General features: G+C 54.3%; 2 protein-coding genes across 3 annotated transcripts in view; both read right to left on the bottom strand.

Moving 5' to 3' along the window:
* The window catches only part of NSUN5 (NOP2/Sun RNA methyltransferase 5), a 40436-nt gene extending 38585 nt beyond the window's left edge, over positions 1 to 1851 (bottom strand). The window contains exons 1-4 of the mRNA XM_059037236.2: positions 1704 to 1851; positions 1477 to 1599; positions 805 to 979; positions 600 to 708 (exon numbers count right to left, since the gene is read on the bottom strand). Of these exons, the coding sequence (XP_058893219.1) occupies positions 600 to 708; positions 805 to 979; positions 1477 to 1599; positions 1704 to 1796 (500 nt within the window). The 5' untranslated portion in view covers positions 1797 to 1851. The remainder of the gene's footprint in view (positions 1 to 599; positions 709 to 804; positions 980 to 1476; positions 1600 to 1703) is intronic.
* Positions 1852 to 7795: 5944 nt separating this feature from the next.
* Positions 7796 to 15548, bottom strand: LOC131740879 (E3 ubiquitin-protein ligase TRIM50). Of its 2 annotated transcripts, none has more exons than XM_059037234.2 (6): positions 15150 to 15548; positions 11871 to 11966; positions 10705 to 10935; positions 10573 to 10595; positions 9351 to 9475; positions 7796 to 8394 (listed from the first exon to the last, which is right to left on the bottom strand). In XM_059037234.2, the coding sequence occupies exons 1-6, from the start codon at positions 15546 to 15548 to the stop codon at positions 7805 to 7807; spliced, it is 1464 nt and encodes a 487-aa protein (XP_058893217.1). In that variant the 3' UTR covers positions 7796 to 7804. The 2 variants fall into 2 exon arrangements, with proteins under 2 accessions (XP_058893217.1, XP_058893218.1); XM_059037235.2 differs by having other exon boundaries at positions 10573 to 10592.
* Positions 15549 to 16018: the final 470 nt, after the last annotated feature.

Below are 16018 nucleotides of genomic sequence, written 5' to 3'. Positions count from 1 at the left end.
TCCGCAATGGGAGAGGTCACAGCAGTGAGAGGCCCGCGTACCACAAGAAAAAAAAAAAAAAATATATATATATATATATATGTGTGTGTGTGTGTATATATATATATATAAAGATACTGCAAAATAATCCAATAATGCATTTAAGCACACCATTTTGGCAGCATTTCTCTTAAATCTTAAATTTTGAATGAATAATTTAACGTTAAAAAGAGACAGTGCAAAGTTCAAAAGAAAGATGAATTTGGTTTTACACATGCTGCGACTGTGGTGTCTGTGAAGCAGTAACATGAACCTGAGAGTAGGACAACAGGAGAGAAGTCTAGATTGGGAGACAGAATGATCTCGTGAGAAGCAGGAGTCAGAGCCAGCGAAGAAACTGAGGGATACACTTAGAAAAATGTATCAGTACAACAGGGCTCCCAAGAGAACCACTGTTTAAAGCATGAAGGAAGACAGGCCTTGAAAGGAAATGGAGAAACTGCTGGAAAAGTAGGAAGAAAACCTGAGCGCAGTCAAAACCACCCTGACTCTCTCCCCACTGATCCCTTTCACCAGGCTCCTTCCTAGATGAGGGCAGCCAATCAAAGTTCTAAACTCACCTGGAAGCCCGACCCTGGTAGGAGAATCCTTGTCTCTTAAAATAATCAACTGCATCCTCAGAGCAGGTCTTCAGAGTGTTCACTCGCACAAATCGAGGCACCTGGGAGGCTAGGCAACCATCAGCAGTGAGTGGGTAGGAACATGGATGGCCCTCTCCTGAGGGCCCGATGGCTACCTCCACCTCCACAACTCCTTCCAGCTCACCTGGGCCAGGTTTGGATCCCCCTTCCAACAGGTCCTCATTCTGGCTCACACCTCGGCGAACCTTGAGCCGAGCCAACTCGGCCTTCAGCCTTGCCTGGTGCCGGTCCAGCAGAGGCTTCCATCGGCCCCCGCGCCCTCTAAAGCCTCTTCCCAGCAATAACTCATATACTAGCACCTGGGGATGGGGGAAGGAAGACAGAAAACCTTGAGCATGAATATCTTGGAATGCCAGTGTTGGAACTGGAAGAGCTAAACGGTAACAGGTAAAAGTGATAATACCTTATTCAAGGTCACACAAGAAATTAATGGCAGATATATGATTTGAACCTGGTGCCTTGCTTCTCAGTCCTGAACCCTTTCCCCACGGCTTCTCACCAGGAAAGCTCTGGATGCCAACCCTCCTCCCTAGTCAACATCACCGTTTTGTTTTACCTAGAGAGTCCCTGCCGTCGCTACTTTGCACTTCCGTTCTTTATCTTTCACACAAGGCTCGAAGGTAAAGCATGTTCATCCCACCTCAATTCATAACCCAGCGAAGGACTGCGCCTCCTCATTTCGGAGGAGCGACTTGACAGAGTCACACCGTGCACGGTGGCGGAGCTGGGACCGGGCTAGGAGGGGCTCACCCCGCCCGCCCCGCCCCACTCCACCCCACCCCACCCCACCCGTCACCTTGGCCAGGTGCGGCCGCAGCTTCTTCTCGGCGCGGAGGAGGCCGGCGCTGGCGATCACTGCGTCCAGCACGGCGGAGTAGCGCTGCGTCTCGCACACCAGCGCGTACAGCTGCTTCACGTTCTGCGCGCGGCCGAGAGAACCCAGGTGAGGCGGGGGCCGGGCCGGGGAAGGCCCCCGCCGGGCCCCCCTCCCGGGCCCGAACTCCGAACCCCGTACCCCGCTACCTGGAAGCTGCTGCCGTACACCAGCCCCTTGAGGGAGCCCTGACGACTCTCCACGCCCGCCAGCACCGCCGCCGCTGCAGCGTACAACGCCATCCTCCGCGCTCACGCGCACGCCTTTACGGCTCTGTCGCGAAGCGCGCCCGGCTCCGCGCCGCCCATCCCGCCCGGACTTCCGGGGTCAAAGGGCAGGAGGTTCCGGATCCGGGAGCCACAGTGCCCATCCAGGTACTCGCAAGGCGTGTGCCAGGTGCCTGGCAGAGAGTGGAGGCCGATGCTGGGAGCCCGGTTCACCACGTCTTCGTAGCTCTTCTCTTTTCTTTCAATCTTTGCCGATTTCACAGACAATGAGATTTTATTGATGTTTTAATTTCTGTGATTCAGGTTGAATATTTTCATATATTATTAGTCATTTGTATTTCTGTTGTGACATGTAGATGTCTTTTGTTCATTCTTCTACCATCTTTCCCTTGGTGCTCTTTATGGATTAACAATATATATCTCTTATCTTAGGTTTTGCCATTTTTTCCAATTTATTGTTGCTTTTTTTTGTTTTTTGGCCGTGCCTCCTGCGGGATCCTAGTTCCCCCAACCAGGGATGGAACCCACGCACCCTGCAGTGGAAGCACAGAGTCTAACCACTGGACTGCCAGGGAAGTCCCCATTGTTGCTTTTTAATGCAGTTTATAGTTGTTTTGGGCAATATAGAGTTCTCATTTTTAAGATACTTACCTTTATGGTTTCTGCCTTTGGTGTCATGCTTGAAAACTGCTTCACGCCACTACAATATAGAAATCACTTACGGCTTCATCATTTCACACTTAAATCCATTTAGAATTAGGTTTGGCACGTGATGTGAGAAATGGCTCTTTGTTTCCCAATGGCTAGCCTTTTATGCAATCCTTGTGAGGATTCATCTATAGGAACGTTTCCCCAGCCTCACCCCTGGGAGGACAGGGATTGTGTGGTATTTGGGTCTACAGCACCCATGCGGTTACTGGTTACATAATGGGCTGATTGAGAAGAAAAAATACCAAAAACCAAAAACCAGTACACTTGTATCTCAAGCATTCAAGTAGACAGGACTCCATGAACTAGAATATTCCAGCCTGTATATTCTCTGTATTACTAATAGCACATAAGCAAGCGTTTTGCAAGAAGGTTGACTCTAGCTACAATAAAATCACTGAGTCACTTGAAGGTTTAACGCACTCCTGTAGCTTTAGGTTGGTTCATAAGTGATCTTTAGTGGAACTCTCCTCCCCCGCCCCCCGTCAAATTACATCATCTGTTTTCTTCATAGCACCTATTCCATATGTGGTTATGATTTATTCTCTGTCTCTCCATCTGACTCCTGAGGGCAAATCCTTGTCTGTCTTGACACTCATCTCCCTTTAGCTCCAAGACCAGTGTCTTTCTCACAGTATGGACTTAATAAATATCTGTTGAATGAGTGAAGGAGTGAATGGATGAACAGAGCACAAATTGATGTGGTTCTGGACAACCAGCTGTACTAGAGTTGACCCATCCTAAAACAATCCCCCCTCCTTCAGGTGAGTGGGTAACAGGTACATCAACGTTGATACAAGTCCACAGTTTATTCAGATTTCCTTAGTTTTTACCTGATGTCATTTCTGTCCCTGAATCTCATCCAAGACACCACATTACATTTAGTCATGTCTCTCAAGGCTCCTCCTGTCTGTGACAGGAGGTTTCTCAGACTTTCCTTGTTTGTGGTTACCTTGATTACCTTAAGGAGTCCTGGTCAGTATTTTGTAGAACGTTCCTCACTTGGAACTTGTCTGATGCTTTTCTCATGATTAGACTAGGGTTATGAGTTTTGGGGAGAAAGACCACAGGTAAAGGGACATTTTCATTACATCAGAGCAAGGGCACATAGTACCAAAGTGACATCACTGTTGATGTTAACCTTGATCACCTGGCTGAGGGAGTGTTTGTCCAGTTTCTCCACTGTAAAGCTACTCTGTAACCCTCTGTCCTCTCTGGGAAGAAGTCACTACGTGTAGCCCACATTTAAGGAGCAGGGGGATTATGCTCCCCCTCCTTGAGGGCAGAGTAGCTATGTAAATTACTGGGAATTCTTCTGCACAGATTTATCTCTTCTCCCCCATTTAATTAAACAATCATTTATTTATATCAGTATGGATTCAGGGGTTTTTATTTTATACTTTGGACTGTAATCCAAAATATTTTGTTGCTCAAATTATTCTTGTTTTGGCCACTGGAAGTGCTTTCAGTTGGCTCCTATATCCTTTTCACAGGGCTCTACTACTGTACTTTTTTTTTTTTCATGTTTGTCTGGTTTTGAGCATTTCCTTGCCTCCTGGCACTACAAGATACTAAGGCTCATTTGGTGTATTTCCTGTTCTAGTCCCAGAATCAGCCAGTTCTCCAAGGAGCCCTCATTCCTTTTATTGGAGATTGGTATTAAGAAATCAAGATCTGGGCTTCCCTGGTGGCGCAGTGGTTGAGATTCCACCTGCCGATGTGGGGGACATGGGTTCGTGCCCCGGTCCGGGAAGATACCACATGCCGCAGAGCGGCTGGACCCATGAGCCATGGCCACTGAGCCTGTGCTCCGCAACGGGAGAGGCCACAGCGTTGAGAGGCCCGCGTACCGCAAAAAAAAAAAAGAAGAAATCAAGATCTGAGTGCTAGCTGACATGGGTCTTTTAAATTTTTTTTAATGTTTTACTTATTTTATTTGTTTATTTTTGCCTGTGTTGGGTCTTCATTACTGTGTGCGGGCTTTCTTCTAGTTGTGGCAAGCAGGGGCTGCTCTTTGTTGCAGTGTGTGGGCTTCTCATTGCAGTGGCTTCTCTTGTAGAGCATGGGCTCTAGGTGCGTAGGCTTCAGTAGTTGTGGCACACAGGCTCGGTAGTTATGGCTCACGGGCTCGAGAGCACAGGCAGGCTCAGTAGTTGTGGCACATGGGCTTAGTTGCTCCGCAACATGTGGACTCTTCTGGACCAGGGCTCAAACCCACGTCCCCTGCATTGGCAGGAGGATTCTTAACCACTACGCCACCAGGGAAGCCCTGAGTCTTTTAATTTTTAAAATGTGACCATTAGAAAACATAAACCTACATATGTGGCTCATATACTTCTGCTGGACAGCACTGCCTCTGTCCTAAAAATGCCTTCTCTTAATCCCACCTTCTCCCAATCTCTTGACCCAGTTTACTTTTTCCCTTCACTATCAAACTTTTTTTAAAATTTATTTTTGGCTGTGTTGGGTCTTCATTGCTGCGTGTGGGCTTTCTCTAGTTGTGGTGAGTGGGGGCTACTCTTTGTTGTGATACATGTGCTTCTCATTGTGGTGGCTTCTCTTGTTGCGGAGCACAGGCTCTAGGCGCGTGGGCGTCTGTAGTTGCGGCTCGCGGGCTCTAGAGCACAGGCTCAGTAGTTGTGGTGCACGGGCTTTGTCATTCCACAGCATGTGGGATCTTCCTGGATGAGGGATCGAACCCGTGTCCCCTGCAATGGCAGGTGGATTCTTAACCACTGCGCCACCAGGGAAGTCCCACTATCAAACTTTTAAAATGGAGAATCAGCAATCCTTGCCTTTACCTCTTCATCACATGCTATTATCTAACTGCCTGCAGTCCGTTTTCCGCCAGCTGCACTGAGATGGGTCCCTCCCAAACTACCAAGAATCTCCAAAGATTCCTTAGGCCTTTCCTGCTGAATCTGGGGTTTCATGGCACTGTTGAACACACCTTCTTTGTTGGAAAGCTTTGGCTTCTATGACCTCTCCTGCCAGCGTCCCCTCCCATCTCTCTGCCCGTTTCTAAGGTTCCTTGGCAACCCCGCTTGGCAACCCCGTCTAAGCTGCTCCCCTAGACTCTGGTGTTCCATTCTCTGACCTCCTTTCTGTCAGTCTGATATTTTCTCCCTGGGCAGACTCGCCCACTCCTATGCTGTCGTTATCACGGGACAAAGTTAACATACACTAGAGTAGCATAGATCCCCCCCCCCCCGCCGGATCAGCTCCCACCATCATCTCCAGGCCCAGCTCCAGCTGCAGCATCCCCTTTGGCCCTAGATCCCTGAAGGCTCTTCTCCTCTGCCTGTCCTCCACTTCTTTCAGCTTAAATGCCAACTCCACATGAAGAGTTAACTGCTCTTTCCTCTGCCTTCTGCATATTGGATGTGTATCAGTTTAGACCTTTCGGTTGCGAGCACAAACACTAACTCTGGTTAGCCAAACAAAAGAGGGGATTTATTAAATGGGCGCAGAAGTATGCCATTGTGTCTGTCAGGGTCTGGCCGGAGGCAGAAAGGTGCACATAAGGGACTAGTTGAGGGGAGTTTAAAGAAGGGACTATTTCCAAAAGAACAGTCAGAGTTAAGGGGACCTACGGAAGATTGTGTAGCGCTCGCTGTTCACCGACAGGAACGAAGGAAGAGTAGCAGAGGGGAGGGCTGCCTGCCAGGAGTCTTTGGTAGAGGGAAGGCGCCAGCGCATAGCCCAGCAGGCAGAAAAGCAGGAAAATAAATACCTCCAACTCCCTCTCCTGCCCTGGGATCTCCCGCCAGTCCCTGCCCTCAGCTGAACCCAACAGGAAGCCAGAGGGGTTTGCATTGCAGCGGGGCCAGCCTCCCAGGACACAGCATGGTGGAGAAGGGTGGAGACTGGAGGTAGATTCATGGAATTGAAGGAAGAGCTGCAAAACCAAAAACCAAGTCTGGAAGGTGTTAAGCATACAGCGGACCAAGGTCAAGGCCCGACAGATTCAGCTGATCAAGAGACAACAACCAGCTTTTGATTCAGTTTCTTACTTACATAGACAGCAGGAGGAAGATTAGCCAAAGGTGGGAGCTGCACGTGGGCCTTGTTGCCCACTCCAAAAAGGATGGTGTGGAAATCAAAGGGCTCGTGGCTGCAACTCGGCTTGTGGGCTAGCCCGTTGCCGAGGAGCCAGTTCTAGACGCAGCTAAGCTCTTTTATAGACTGCAGCCCTACTGGGAGGGGAGGGGGTCAGAAAGCTTCAGAGCTTCTCACAGCCAGGGAGGCGGTGTCCTGAGCCTCCCGTGAGGATAAGGAGGTGGGTAAAGATGGCCTTGAGGTAGCGCCTCACGGTCTTCCTTCCTCCTCTGTTCCCGGAGGATCGTTCAGCTAGGCTGTGGGTTGAGACTCCGGCTGTGTGGCCGATGTGGATTCGTGCCAGGGCAACAGGGCAGGGCTGTGGCCCAAGGAAGGCTCCTGGGCGGGTCCACAGACCTCAGGGCGCAAGGCCGGGGAGCTTCTCTCTAAAGCACCAGACCTCAGACGACTCAGCCCCAGCCACTCGCGCTCTCCCTTCCCACGTTCACGCTCCTGGGAAGGGATTCGGCTGCCCCAGCCTTGGTCTGGGGCGACCACAGGGCAGGCTCAGCACGCACAGACCCGGGCTCTGCACCCACTCCCACGTGCCCGGCAGCTTTCAGGGATGGGCCGTACACCCACCGGGCCCCTACTTACTTCTGCTCTGCAGGAGTGTCATTTCCATCTTCTCTAACAGAGAGGGAAGTTGAGAGAAGTCTCTGGGGACAGAGCGATGACGGGGTGTTTGCTGTGACTAACCAGAGACCGATGGGCAGGGGGTGGAAGCAAGATGTGGCCCCACCAGAGGCTGGAGCTGCTTTTAAAGGCCTGAGCATAAAGCAGTGGGTACGTACAGCGGTTGATAATTGCAGATCATTTGAAAAGGAAGAAGTAACGTCAATTTTATTATCCTTAAAGTTACTTAAAGTTCACAGTGATGGGGGGAGGTCACGTGTGGGAGCGTTTCCACCCTCGCGGGGAAGGGTAAGCAGAGATCGCAGTTAGGAGGGACCAAGGGAAGCCCAGCTTGACCCGCGGGCCCCAAGGCCTGGCTCCGCTGGTTAAGAAGCAGGTTCAGATCCTGGAAAGAGGTTAATAAACACACCCCTGACTGCTGGGGGTGGGACCGTGGTCCTTCTCTCCCTATCGTTAAACGTTTCTAGGGACACCCAGGCAGGAAGCCCTCCCCGAACGACTACATAACCTCTGCTCACCAGAGCCGGTGGGACCCCTCGAGCGCCCGTGCCCAGCTGGGAAGGCGGCCCCCCCGAGCAGCGCTACGGCTTGGTGGGCTGCGGGGGGGTGAGGTGGCTGGGCCCGCTGGGCGGGGGCAGCACCAGGGGCAGGGAGTTGCTGCCCCTTTCGTGCCAGCACGTGTCCAGGATGGGGTAGAGCTTGCCCTGGAAGTCGGCCTGGAACGTGTAGAGCGGCCGCAGGTCGTCGGGGCGGTCGGCGTCGAAGAAGGTGAGCTCGCCGCGCTCGTAGTGCAGGTAGACGCCGATGCGGTGAGGGCGGCCGGCCACCGGCAGGGGCGCCCGCGGGCAGCCGAAGGCCTCGTACACCCGGCCCTCCCTCAGGCCGATGAGCCACACGCCGTGGCCCGGGGACTTGCTCAGCTTGCCCTTGCGACTGGCTGTGCCCTTGATGACCCCCAGGCGCCAGTCGCTCTTGCTCCCCACCACCACCTCCCAGTAGTGGCGGCCGCAGGAGAAGCCGCTGCTGGCCAGGACGCAGGTGCTGTAGTCGAAGCGCTCGGGCTGGCTGGCGCGCCGCTGGGCCAGGAGCCCACACTGCACCACCGTGTTGCCCTTGGAGAGCTCCAGGAGCGGGTGAGCCGTGGCAGGATCCAGCTTGAGGGACTCCGGGGCTGGGAGAGATCAGAGGAGATGTGTATTCAAGCCTCGCAGAAGGCGGCAGGCCCTGCCCCAAGGGAGGCCGATGGCAGGCCCTGAGCTCCTCGGGAGCAGAACTGAGTCGGCCTCTTCCCTGTGTCCGCGGGGCCTAGAAGGGGCTGGGGGCCTGGAGCAGGCAACCCTGAGGACATTTGCCGAATGAGTGAACGATGCCTGAAGGGTGGAGGATGGGCTGCTGCAAGCCCAGGCGTTCTGGCAAGGGAAACGGTGCAGGCGGCCTGCCTAAGGCGGAGGTGCCCATGGAAGGATCTGGGAGACGGCCCGTCACGTGGGCGCCTCAGCTTCACTCCCCAGGTTTTCTGGAGACTCTAACAACGGCAGTGGCTTTCTTGGATACCCTAGCAGCCCAGTCAAGGACAAACTATCCCAACTGACCTCTTTGCTCGCTGCCAGCTAATCAGTTTACACCCAAAACGTGCAAACAACATTCATGGTTCAGAGATTATCTGCACTTTTTGTACTCCCCTTTCCCCCTTTTGTTCTTATATCAACGCTGTTTGTGCCTTTGTTGGATGAAATCAGTCTATTGATTGATCTTCCTTATGTGCTAGTAATGAAGGAGTTAATTAAAGGTCCGAGTTATTTTTTGGCAGAGCAGCCGCTGCCATTTATTAAGCACTAAACTACACATACACACACAGACACACACACACAGAGACACACACACACACACACACACACGTCTACTTAGAAACTACGCAGCCCAGCAAGGTGGGCTCTTTACAGATGAGGAAACTGAGGCTCAAAAATTACACCAGTCTCCCAGTCACTAGTAAGAGATGGAACTGGGCTTGAGCTCCCCCTGCTGGCAGAAGTCTACCACCGCGCCCTCACCCTTAGCTGTGCCAGCCCCCCCTGCAGTTCTCTGCGCCTCATACCCTGGAAGGAGGATGGGTGGGTGGGGTCTCACCTGGCAGAACCTTTCGGAAGAGCCTTTTCCACGCAGTCAGCTTGATGTCAGCCTGGTGCAGGCCTGGCTTGAAGGAGACGGGGCTGAACGCGCCTTCCAGGGGCCGGGCCTGCTGGAGCTCTGCACTGGGGGCAAAGGTCCACAGTGATGGTGGAGCTGCTTACCGTGCACCCCAGCCCTTCACCCAGACGCAGGTCCAACCAGCCAAGCCACAGCTCAGAAGACCGTGCACTGAAGATGACCACCATGTACCCGCTGCCCTCACCCCCTGCCGCCCCCCTCTGAGGACCTGCCTCCTTCCTGGGAGGGGAAACACTCTACATCAGTAGCTCTCCAAGTGCAGGTCTGAGAGCAGCAGCGCCCGGGGGCTTGTTAGAAATGCACATTTTCTTGGCTCCCCCCCCCCCCCCCGGGCCTGCAGAATCAGAACCCATTACTGGGGCCCGGTGACCTCTGTTTTAATTGAGCCCTCCAGGTGGTTCTGATGCACTGTTTGAGGACCACTTCTCTGTATCGGGTGACCCTGGCCCCCAGCTCCAGCTGGAGTGGAAACCAAACTCGGCCAATCAGATCCTCTGTCCATTCATTTAAGCCAATGATCCTAACCAAATTGTCCTTAAGACTAGGGGAAATTGGAGAAAACAAGGAGACTCTCATAAACGTGGCACGGGAAGGCTCAGGAACTGCGCAGGTGACTCATTGGTTGCGTTTGGAACATGGATCCACCCCCTTCCTACAAGCCATGGGGCGTGTTTCCTTACCCACCATCACCCACCTCCTCTCCTGTTCTGCTCTGCATCGTCCTTTACACCCGTGATACTGAAATGCTCACAACACTCCAAACCTGCACACACTTGACCCTTTCACGTGAGTCAGCGTGCCTGGCAAACGCCTGTCCTCTGTCCTTCTCAGCCGTCCCACCTGGGCGCTGTCTTTGCCGATCTCCCCCCAGTCACCTCCCCCTCTGTGTTAATTCTTTAGCTTGTGTGAACTTCTACTGTTCTAGGGGCCCATAGCGATGTAACCATACTTCACCGCCGCCTCCCACCAGGCTTGGAGACCCCTAAAGGCAAGGCTGTCACTTTCCCTGGGCTCAGTACAGAGCCAGATGTGGGCAGCTGCTCCCGGCACCAGCAAAACTGAAGGGAGGATCTAGTGGGGATGAGACGCCCACGCCCGCAGCCACCAGGCCCTCGCTGAGAGCGCCCTCCGAGGTTATTACCTGGAGGCCATGGCATGGTACTTCTGGAAGACAAGAGGGAGGAGCGTTAGAGCATGGACGAGGCTACGCGGAAGCCGACAGGAAGGGAGCCCCGGCGGCCTTGGCACAGGGGACACCCCCTTGTCCACTCACCCGGATGAACTCATGGTGACTCTCGTTGCCGAACTGCTCCAACACACCCACAGCCTGGACTAGCCGCTCCCGAGCGCCCCGGGCCTGCTCCAGCTGCATGTCCAGGGAGGCCACGAGGCCACGGGTGTGACCCTCCACCCCCTCCAGGCAGCGGGCCTTCTCCTCGTCCACCAGATGGTGCAGCTCCTGGAACTCACTGCGGATCACCCAGCTGAAGACATCAGACTCATTCTGGGACAGGGAGGGGCCGGTCAAGGCAGGCGCCATGGCTGACCTCAGCGTCCCCAGAGCCTGGCAGCTCAGGCCTTCCGGGGCCTTCTGACCGGGCTGGTCCCGGTACCCAAGCCCCAGGGCTGACTCCCGCAAGGTGTTCACACGCTGTGCCTGGGGACCCGGGTGTGGTCCCGGGGGGGACGACAGCGGCAGCGCAGGGGCTGGGCCCCCGGCCCTCACATCCAACACAGTGGCTCTGCTTGTGCCCGTCTCTGCTAACAAGTGTGAACAGAAGAGTTTGCTTTATCACGGGGTTCCACGACTGGAAAAAAGTCTGAAAGGCCCTGGAGAGCAGACTTTGGAGTGAGATAACAAGGGTTCCCCGTGTGACCCTGAGTTCTGCCTCCATCAGACGGGGTAAAGCGGGCTCCCTCTCCAGGATGAGGAAGATTAATTGAGTTGACTTTCAGCGGATGCTGGTCTCCTGCTCGTTTCATGACTACCCGTAGGGCCCCGGCTCCACAGACTCCCAGACCCAAGTGCCCCTCATTTAGGAAAAGCAGACAGCCACCAAGGGCTTCAAGCCTTTCCGTGCCCGTCCTCTAAGGGACTGGGAGGGCATTGCCCAGGCTGTCAATGTCAAGCAGACACAGGTGGCAGAGGGCGGGCAGTCATGCCCACGTGTTAAGCTGTTTGCCTCCGGGACTTGGGTTCTAGGTTATCTCAGTCTCAAGGGCGTGGAGGACACAAGCCAACTTGGCGACAGTCCTGACAACTGTGCTGAATTCCTCTAAGAGCCTTTGCACTTCCCGCAGCCCACCCTGGACGCTTTCAATTCTGGCTTTATATGGAAGGCATGGGTTCCTGTAAAGGACAGATGAGAACCGGGCTCTGCGGGAAAGGGAAGGCGGGTGGCCGGTCCCAGGGGAGGGCACAGGGGGCGGGGTACTCACGACAATCCGGGTCCTGTTGTTCACCAGCCTGGCAATTTGCTCCTCTACCTTCTTCTGTTCCTGCTTCAGGTCGGAGATGAGGGCTGCTAGCTCCTCCTGGAGGCAATGGGCCCTGTGAGCCACCGGCCCCTTCACCGCCCCTCCCCCGGCTCCCGGGGGCAGCCCGACGGCCACAAGCACAGAACAGGAAAGGCTATTCAAGAATATTCCACGCTGACAGCACGGACTGCCTGGACAGAAGAGATCTCCAGGTCATCACTCTCTACGCCGTGGCCAGAGATGCTACACGTTGCTACAGCCACCAGAAGTCACCACGCAACATCCGAGCGGGGCGACTGCCGATCTGAAGTCAACACTCCCTGCATAGAATGCTGCCCGTAGGGAACCCACCTGGTAAACTTGCTGGTCACCAGCAGGTCCAGAATTAGTGGGCATTTCATCAAGAGTCATCACACAAAGGCTGGCCCCAAGTGAAGCCAATGGTGCATGCAATGGCCCAGGGAGGGGTCACCTGGTGGCCTCCCACTCCCTATAAAGACCTGAATCCGGGCTTCCCTGGTGGCACAGTGGTTGAGAATCTGCCTGCCGATGCAGGGGATACGGGTTCGTGCCCCGGTCCGGGAAGATCCCACATGCCGCGGAGCGGCTGGGCCCGTGAGCCATGGCCGCTGAGCCTGTGCGTCCGGAGCCTGCGCTCCGCAACGGGAGAGGCCACAACAGTGAGAGGCCCGCGTACCACAAAAAAAAAAAAAAAAGACCTGAATCCATCTCCAGCAGGCTTGAGCCCAGCCTGGATTTAGGGCCTCCCAGGCTGAAGTAAACGTCTCCTAGGTCGCCCTGGCCCCACATCTGACTTAACCTTAGGGATCCAACCGGAACCACCTAGAGCACCGTCTGGCTGCACGACCTAATGGAGCCCTGCTGACTGGTGCCCAGGGACTGTGCAGAACCTTTGGCTTAGACAGCGCCCAAGCAGAAGTCAGCTGCAAGAGCCTTTCCGGAAGGGAGCTGAGAAAAACATAGAGCCAGCATGGAGATAAATGAACACGGAGTCCTTGCTCTCCGTAACAAGGCATCCGATGTCATAGGAGCCTGCGAAGGGCATCCCAGTGGTAACCCTCCCAAGGCAAAGAGAGATGGGACTAGTTCTTTCTCATCAACTGGGCCACAGTGAGTGGGAACAAAATTATGCAAATAAATAAAGTATCTTAAGATCCCAATCGCTAGGAGAAAACAGGAATGCATGAAAGAGGTCTGATAACGGAACGGAACTGAGTTGCCACACATGGAGGAGTCTTGAAATCACAAAAACCCACATCCAAAACCAGGAGCCAAGCCCTCCCAGCTCCCAGCCAGAGATGACGAGCTCCCAAAAGTCTCCTCCTCCGCCAGGCAGCCCTCTGCTAATAAAGCTCCACTCAGTTTCACGGTACTGCAATTCGGCTTCCTCCTTTCACACTCCCCTAAAACCACTCTTGCCAAGATAACCAATTCTTATTGTGAAACCAGACAGGCTCTTTTCAATCCTCAGCAGACATTTCACACAAGTGATTTCCTTCTAGTCAAAATGCTCTGTTCCTCTGATTTTCTGGAGGCTACATTCAGCCAACGTTCCTGCTCCCTCAGTGAATTCCTTCCGGCCCCTTTTCAGAGTTTTCTCTCTACCCAAATCTTAAGTCCTACGCTCCTGGGGGCACCAGCTTCCCCATCACTCCTGCAGACTCTCCTGGTTGCTCTTCTCCACACCTGTGGCTTCAGCGACCGCCTGTATGTAGATTCCTCCCAACGTATCCTCTGGCAGAGCAATCGAGCCACATCACGACTCTGCTTAAAATCTTCCAGCCCTGGTTCTCTGAATAAACCCCTAATCCAGTCTCATGTCACACAGGCCTTTTCATGACCTGACCCCCGCCTACCTCACCTCACTCCCACCTCACTCTCCCTCGTGCTTATTGGAACAATGTATAATTCCCCAAATGTGCCATGCTGTTTGCCTCCTGGTCTTTTGCACGTGCTCTTTTGATACTTAGGACGCTTTTCCTCCCTTTCTTTTCCTTTCAAGTCCTCCTTATGGTTCAGGCCTTGGCTTACCAGTCCTCTTCCTCCAAGAAGCCTTCCCTGACCACCTGAGACCATGCAGGAGCCGTGTTCCAGAGGGTCTCACCATTGCCTGTTCTTAACCTTGACAGCAGCACCTGACACACGGGACTCTGTCAGACCCCCAGACTGTGAGCCCTGGTGCAGGGTGACCTTCTCGCCCACTGCTGTACCATGGGCACCAGTGTAGCACCCAGCACATACCAGATGCCCAGGAAATGTCTGTGGGTAGGGGAAGCTGGTGGCTGACTTGGCTGGCCCTGTGCACCTTTCCTACTTCTCTCCCAGGGTTGAAGGAGCAAAGAAATGCTGCCCAGAGCACTCAGCCAGGAAAGCCCTGGAACAGCTTCCAGGGGCCCCTCTGTCTACGGATCTCGATGCTTTTCCCTCGTCCTGCGCCCTCCCCTGAATTTCCTCATTCCTCATCCTTAGTGCCCCCAGCCCCCCACCCACCCAAACACCGGGCCAGGTACCCTATTACAATTTACTTCCAAAAGCCCTTCCTGTCCTTCCTTGATCTGGTGCCAGGGGAATGAAAACTGGCCTTGGTGTGAGTCCTAGCTCTGCCACTGACAAACTGTATGAACTTGACTAAGACCCTTACCGTCTCGGAGCCTGTTTCCTCATTTGCAAGTACGACAATAACCCCACTCTTCATAAATCTTATATCAACAGACTAACCTAAGATGGTATCGTTATTATTATTATTCATCGTAAACAGTGATCTGCTAGTCCTGACGCAACAGTCCATGAGGGCAGGAATCCATTGATTCCACAAATACATTTGGGGCATCTACTACCTGGCCGGCACGGTGCCAGGCACGGAAATATCCCAGGGAATGAAACAAACTCCCTGTCTTCACCTGCCTGAGAGTGCGGTGCCCTGAGCGCTCGAGAATCTAACGAGGGCTACAGAGAAGACTAAAGCAGGGGAGGGGGCTAGCACGTGACGCAGGGGGCTCTCCATCCGGTGGATCACCTAGTCCCCAGCACCTGGAGACTGGAGGCGCTGCTCAAAAGGTGATCGATCGGTGGATGAGCAAACGCTGCGCAAGTTGTGCTCCAGAACGAGGCTGGCCCTGGACCCCTCTGTGCCGGGCGATGGCCCCGAGGGCTCAGGCCCCGGCTCTGTGTCCCCAGGGGCGGCCCGGCTCCCCACCCCGAAGCAGCCTCGCTGCCCACCTTCATGCGGCTGTAGACGGTAGAGACAGGCGTGACCCGGTGGTGCTGGTGGGAGCCCAGCAGGCCGCAGAGGCCGCAGATGAGCTCCTGGTCCTTCTCACAGAAGAGGCTGAGAGGGTTCCGGTGGTGCGCACAGACCTGGGGCTCAGGGTCCCCGGGGAGCTGCAGGGCTTCGATCACCCTCGCCAGGGAGACGTTAGGCGGGGAGCTGCTGCAGTCCACCTCCTGCCGGCACACGGGGCAGCGCAGCTCCGAGTCCGGGTGACGGGACAGGGACAGCAGGCAGCCCTTGCAGTAGGAGTGGCCGCACTGCAGCATCAGGGGCTCCTTGAAGACCTCCAGACAGATGGGGCACTGCAGGCGGTCCTCCAGCTCGGGCACGCTCACTTGCCACGCCATCCACGGAGCCTGCTGGAGCCCAGGGCGGCCTCCCTGGAGCCTGCTCCCTCCACGCTTTTGGCCCCCAGCCCCCAAGGGCCCTGAAAGGAGAGGCTCTTAAGGACGCCAGTCTTCGATTCCAGTCCTGACCCGCTATGACTTTGGGTCTGTTTTCCCATCTTTAAAACAAAGGGCTTAAATGAAAAGTGTGGTCACTTGGAGGTCCAGGATTCTACATTTTTAACTCGGATTTGGAGGTAAACACGAAAGAGGCCATCTGCAGGGGCATTTGGAGTGGCGCTACTAATGCAAGCTCCAGCCCAGCAGGTGTCCTGACCTAGAACTGGAGAGCCAAAACAAGCCAAGGTCTTTCCCACCTTCTAGATCAGTTCTCAAACTGGCGAGCAGCTGTTGGAAGCAGAGTTACAATAGAATTCCTGAGTCACCCCTGCAGACATCTCAAATGGACCCCAGAAATCTGCACTGACAAT

This window comes from Kogia breviceps, chromosome 14 (genome assembly GCF_026419965.1).
Source record: "Kogia breviceps isolate mKogBre1 chromosome 14, mKogBre1 haplotype 1, whole genome shotgun sequence".
NCBI classification, from domain to species: Eukaryota; Metazoa; Chordata; class Mammalia; order Artiodactyla; family Physeteridae; genus Kogia; species Kogia breviceps.
The sequence above is the reverse complement of the archived record's forward strand: the minus strand, read 5'-3'. Positions and strand labels throughout refer to the sequence as shown.

Bases quoted from the DNA above. Each gene is read 5' to 3' on its own strand.
- LOC131740879 (XM_059037234.2), bottom strand. From the start codon at position 15,548: ATGGCGTGGCAAGTGAGCGTGCCCGAGCTGGAGGACCGCCTGCAGTGC. The intron at 10,596-10,704 runs GTGAGTGGACAA...CTTGTCTTCCAG, and splicing joins GTCACCATGAGTTCATCCGG to AAGTACCATGCCATGGCCTC. The intron at 9,476-10,572 runs GTAATAACCTCG...CTTTGCCCCCAG, and splicing joins TACCATGCCATGGCCTCCAG to TGCAGAGCTCCAGCAGGCCC.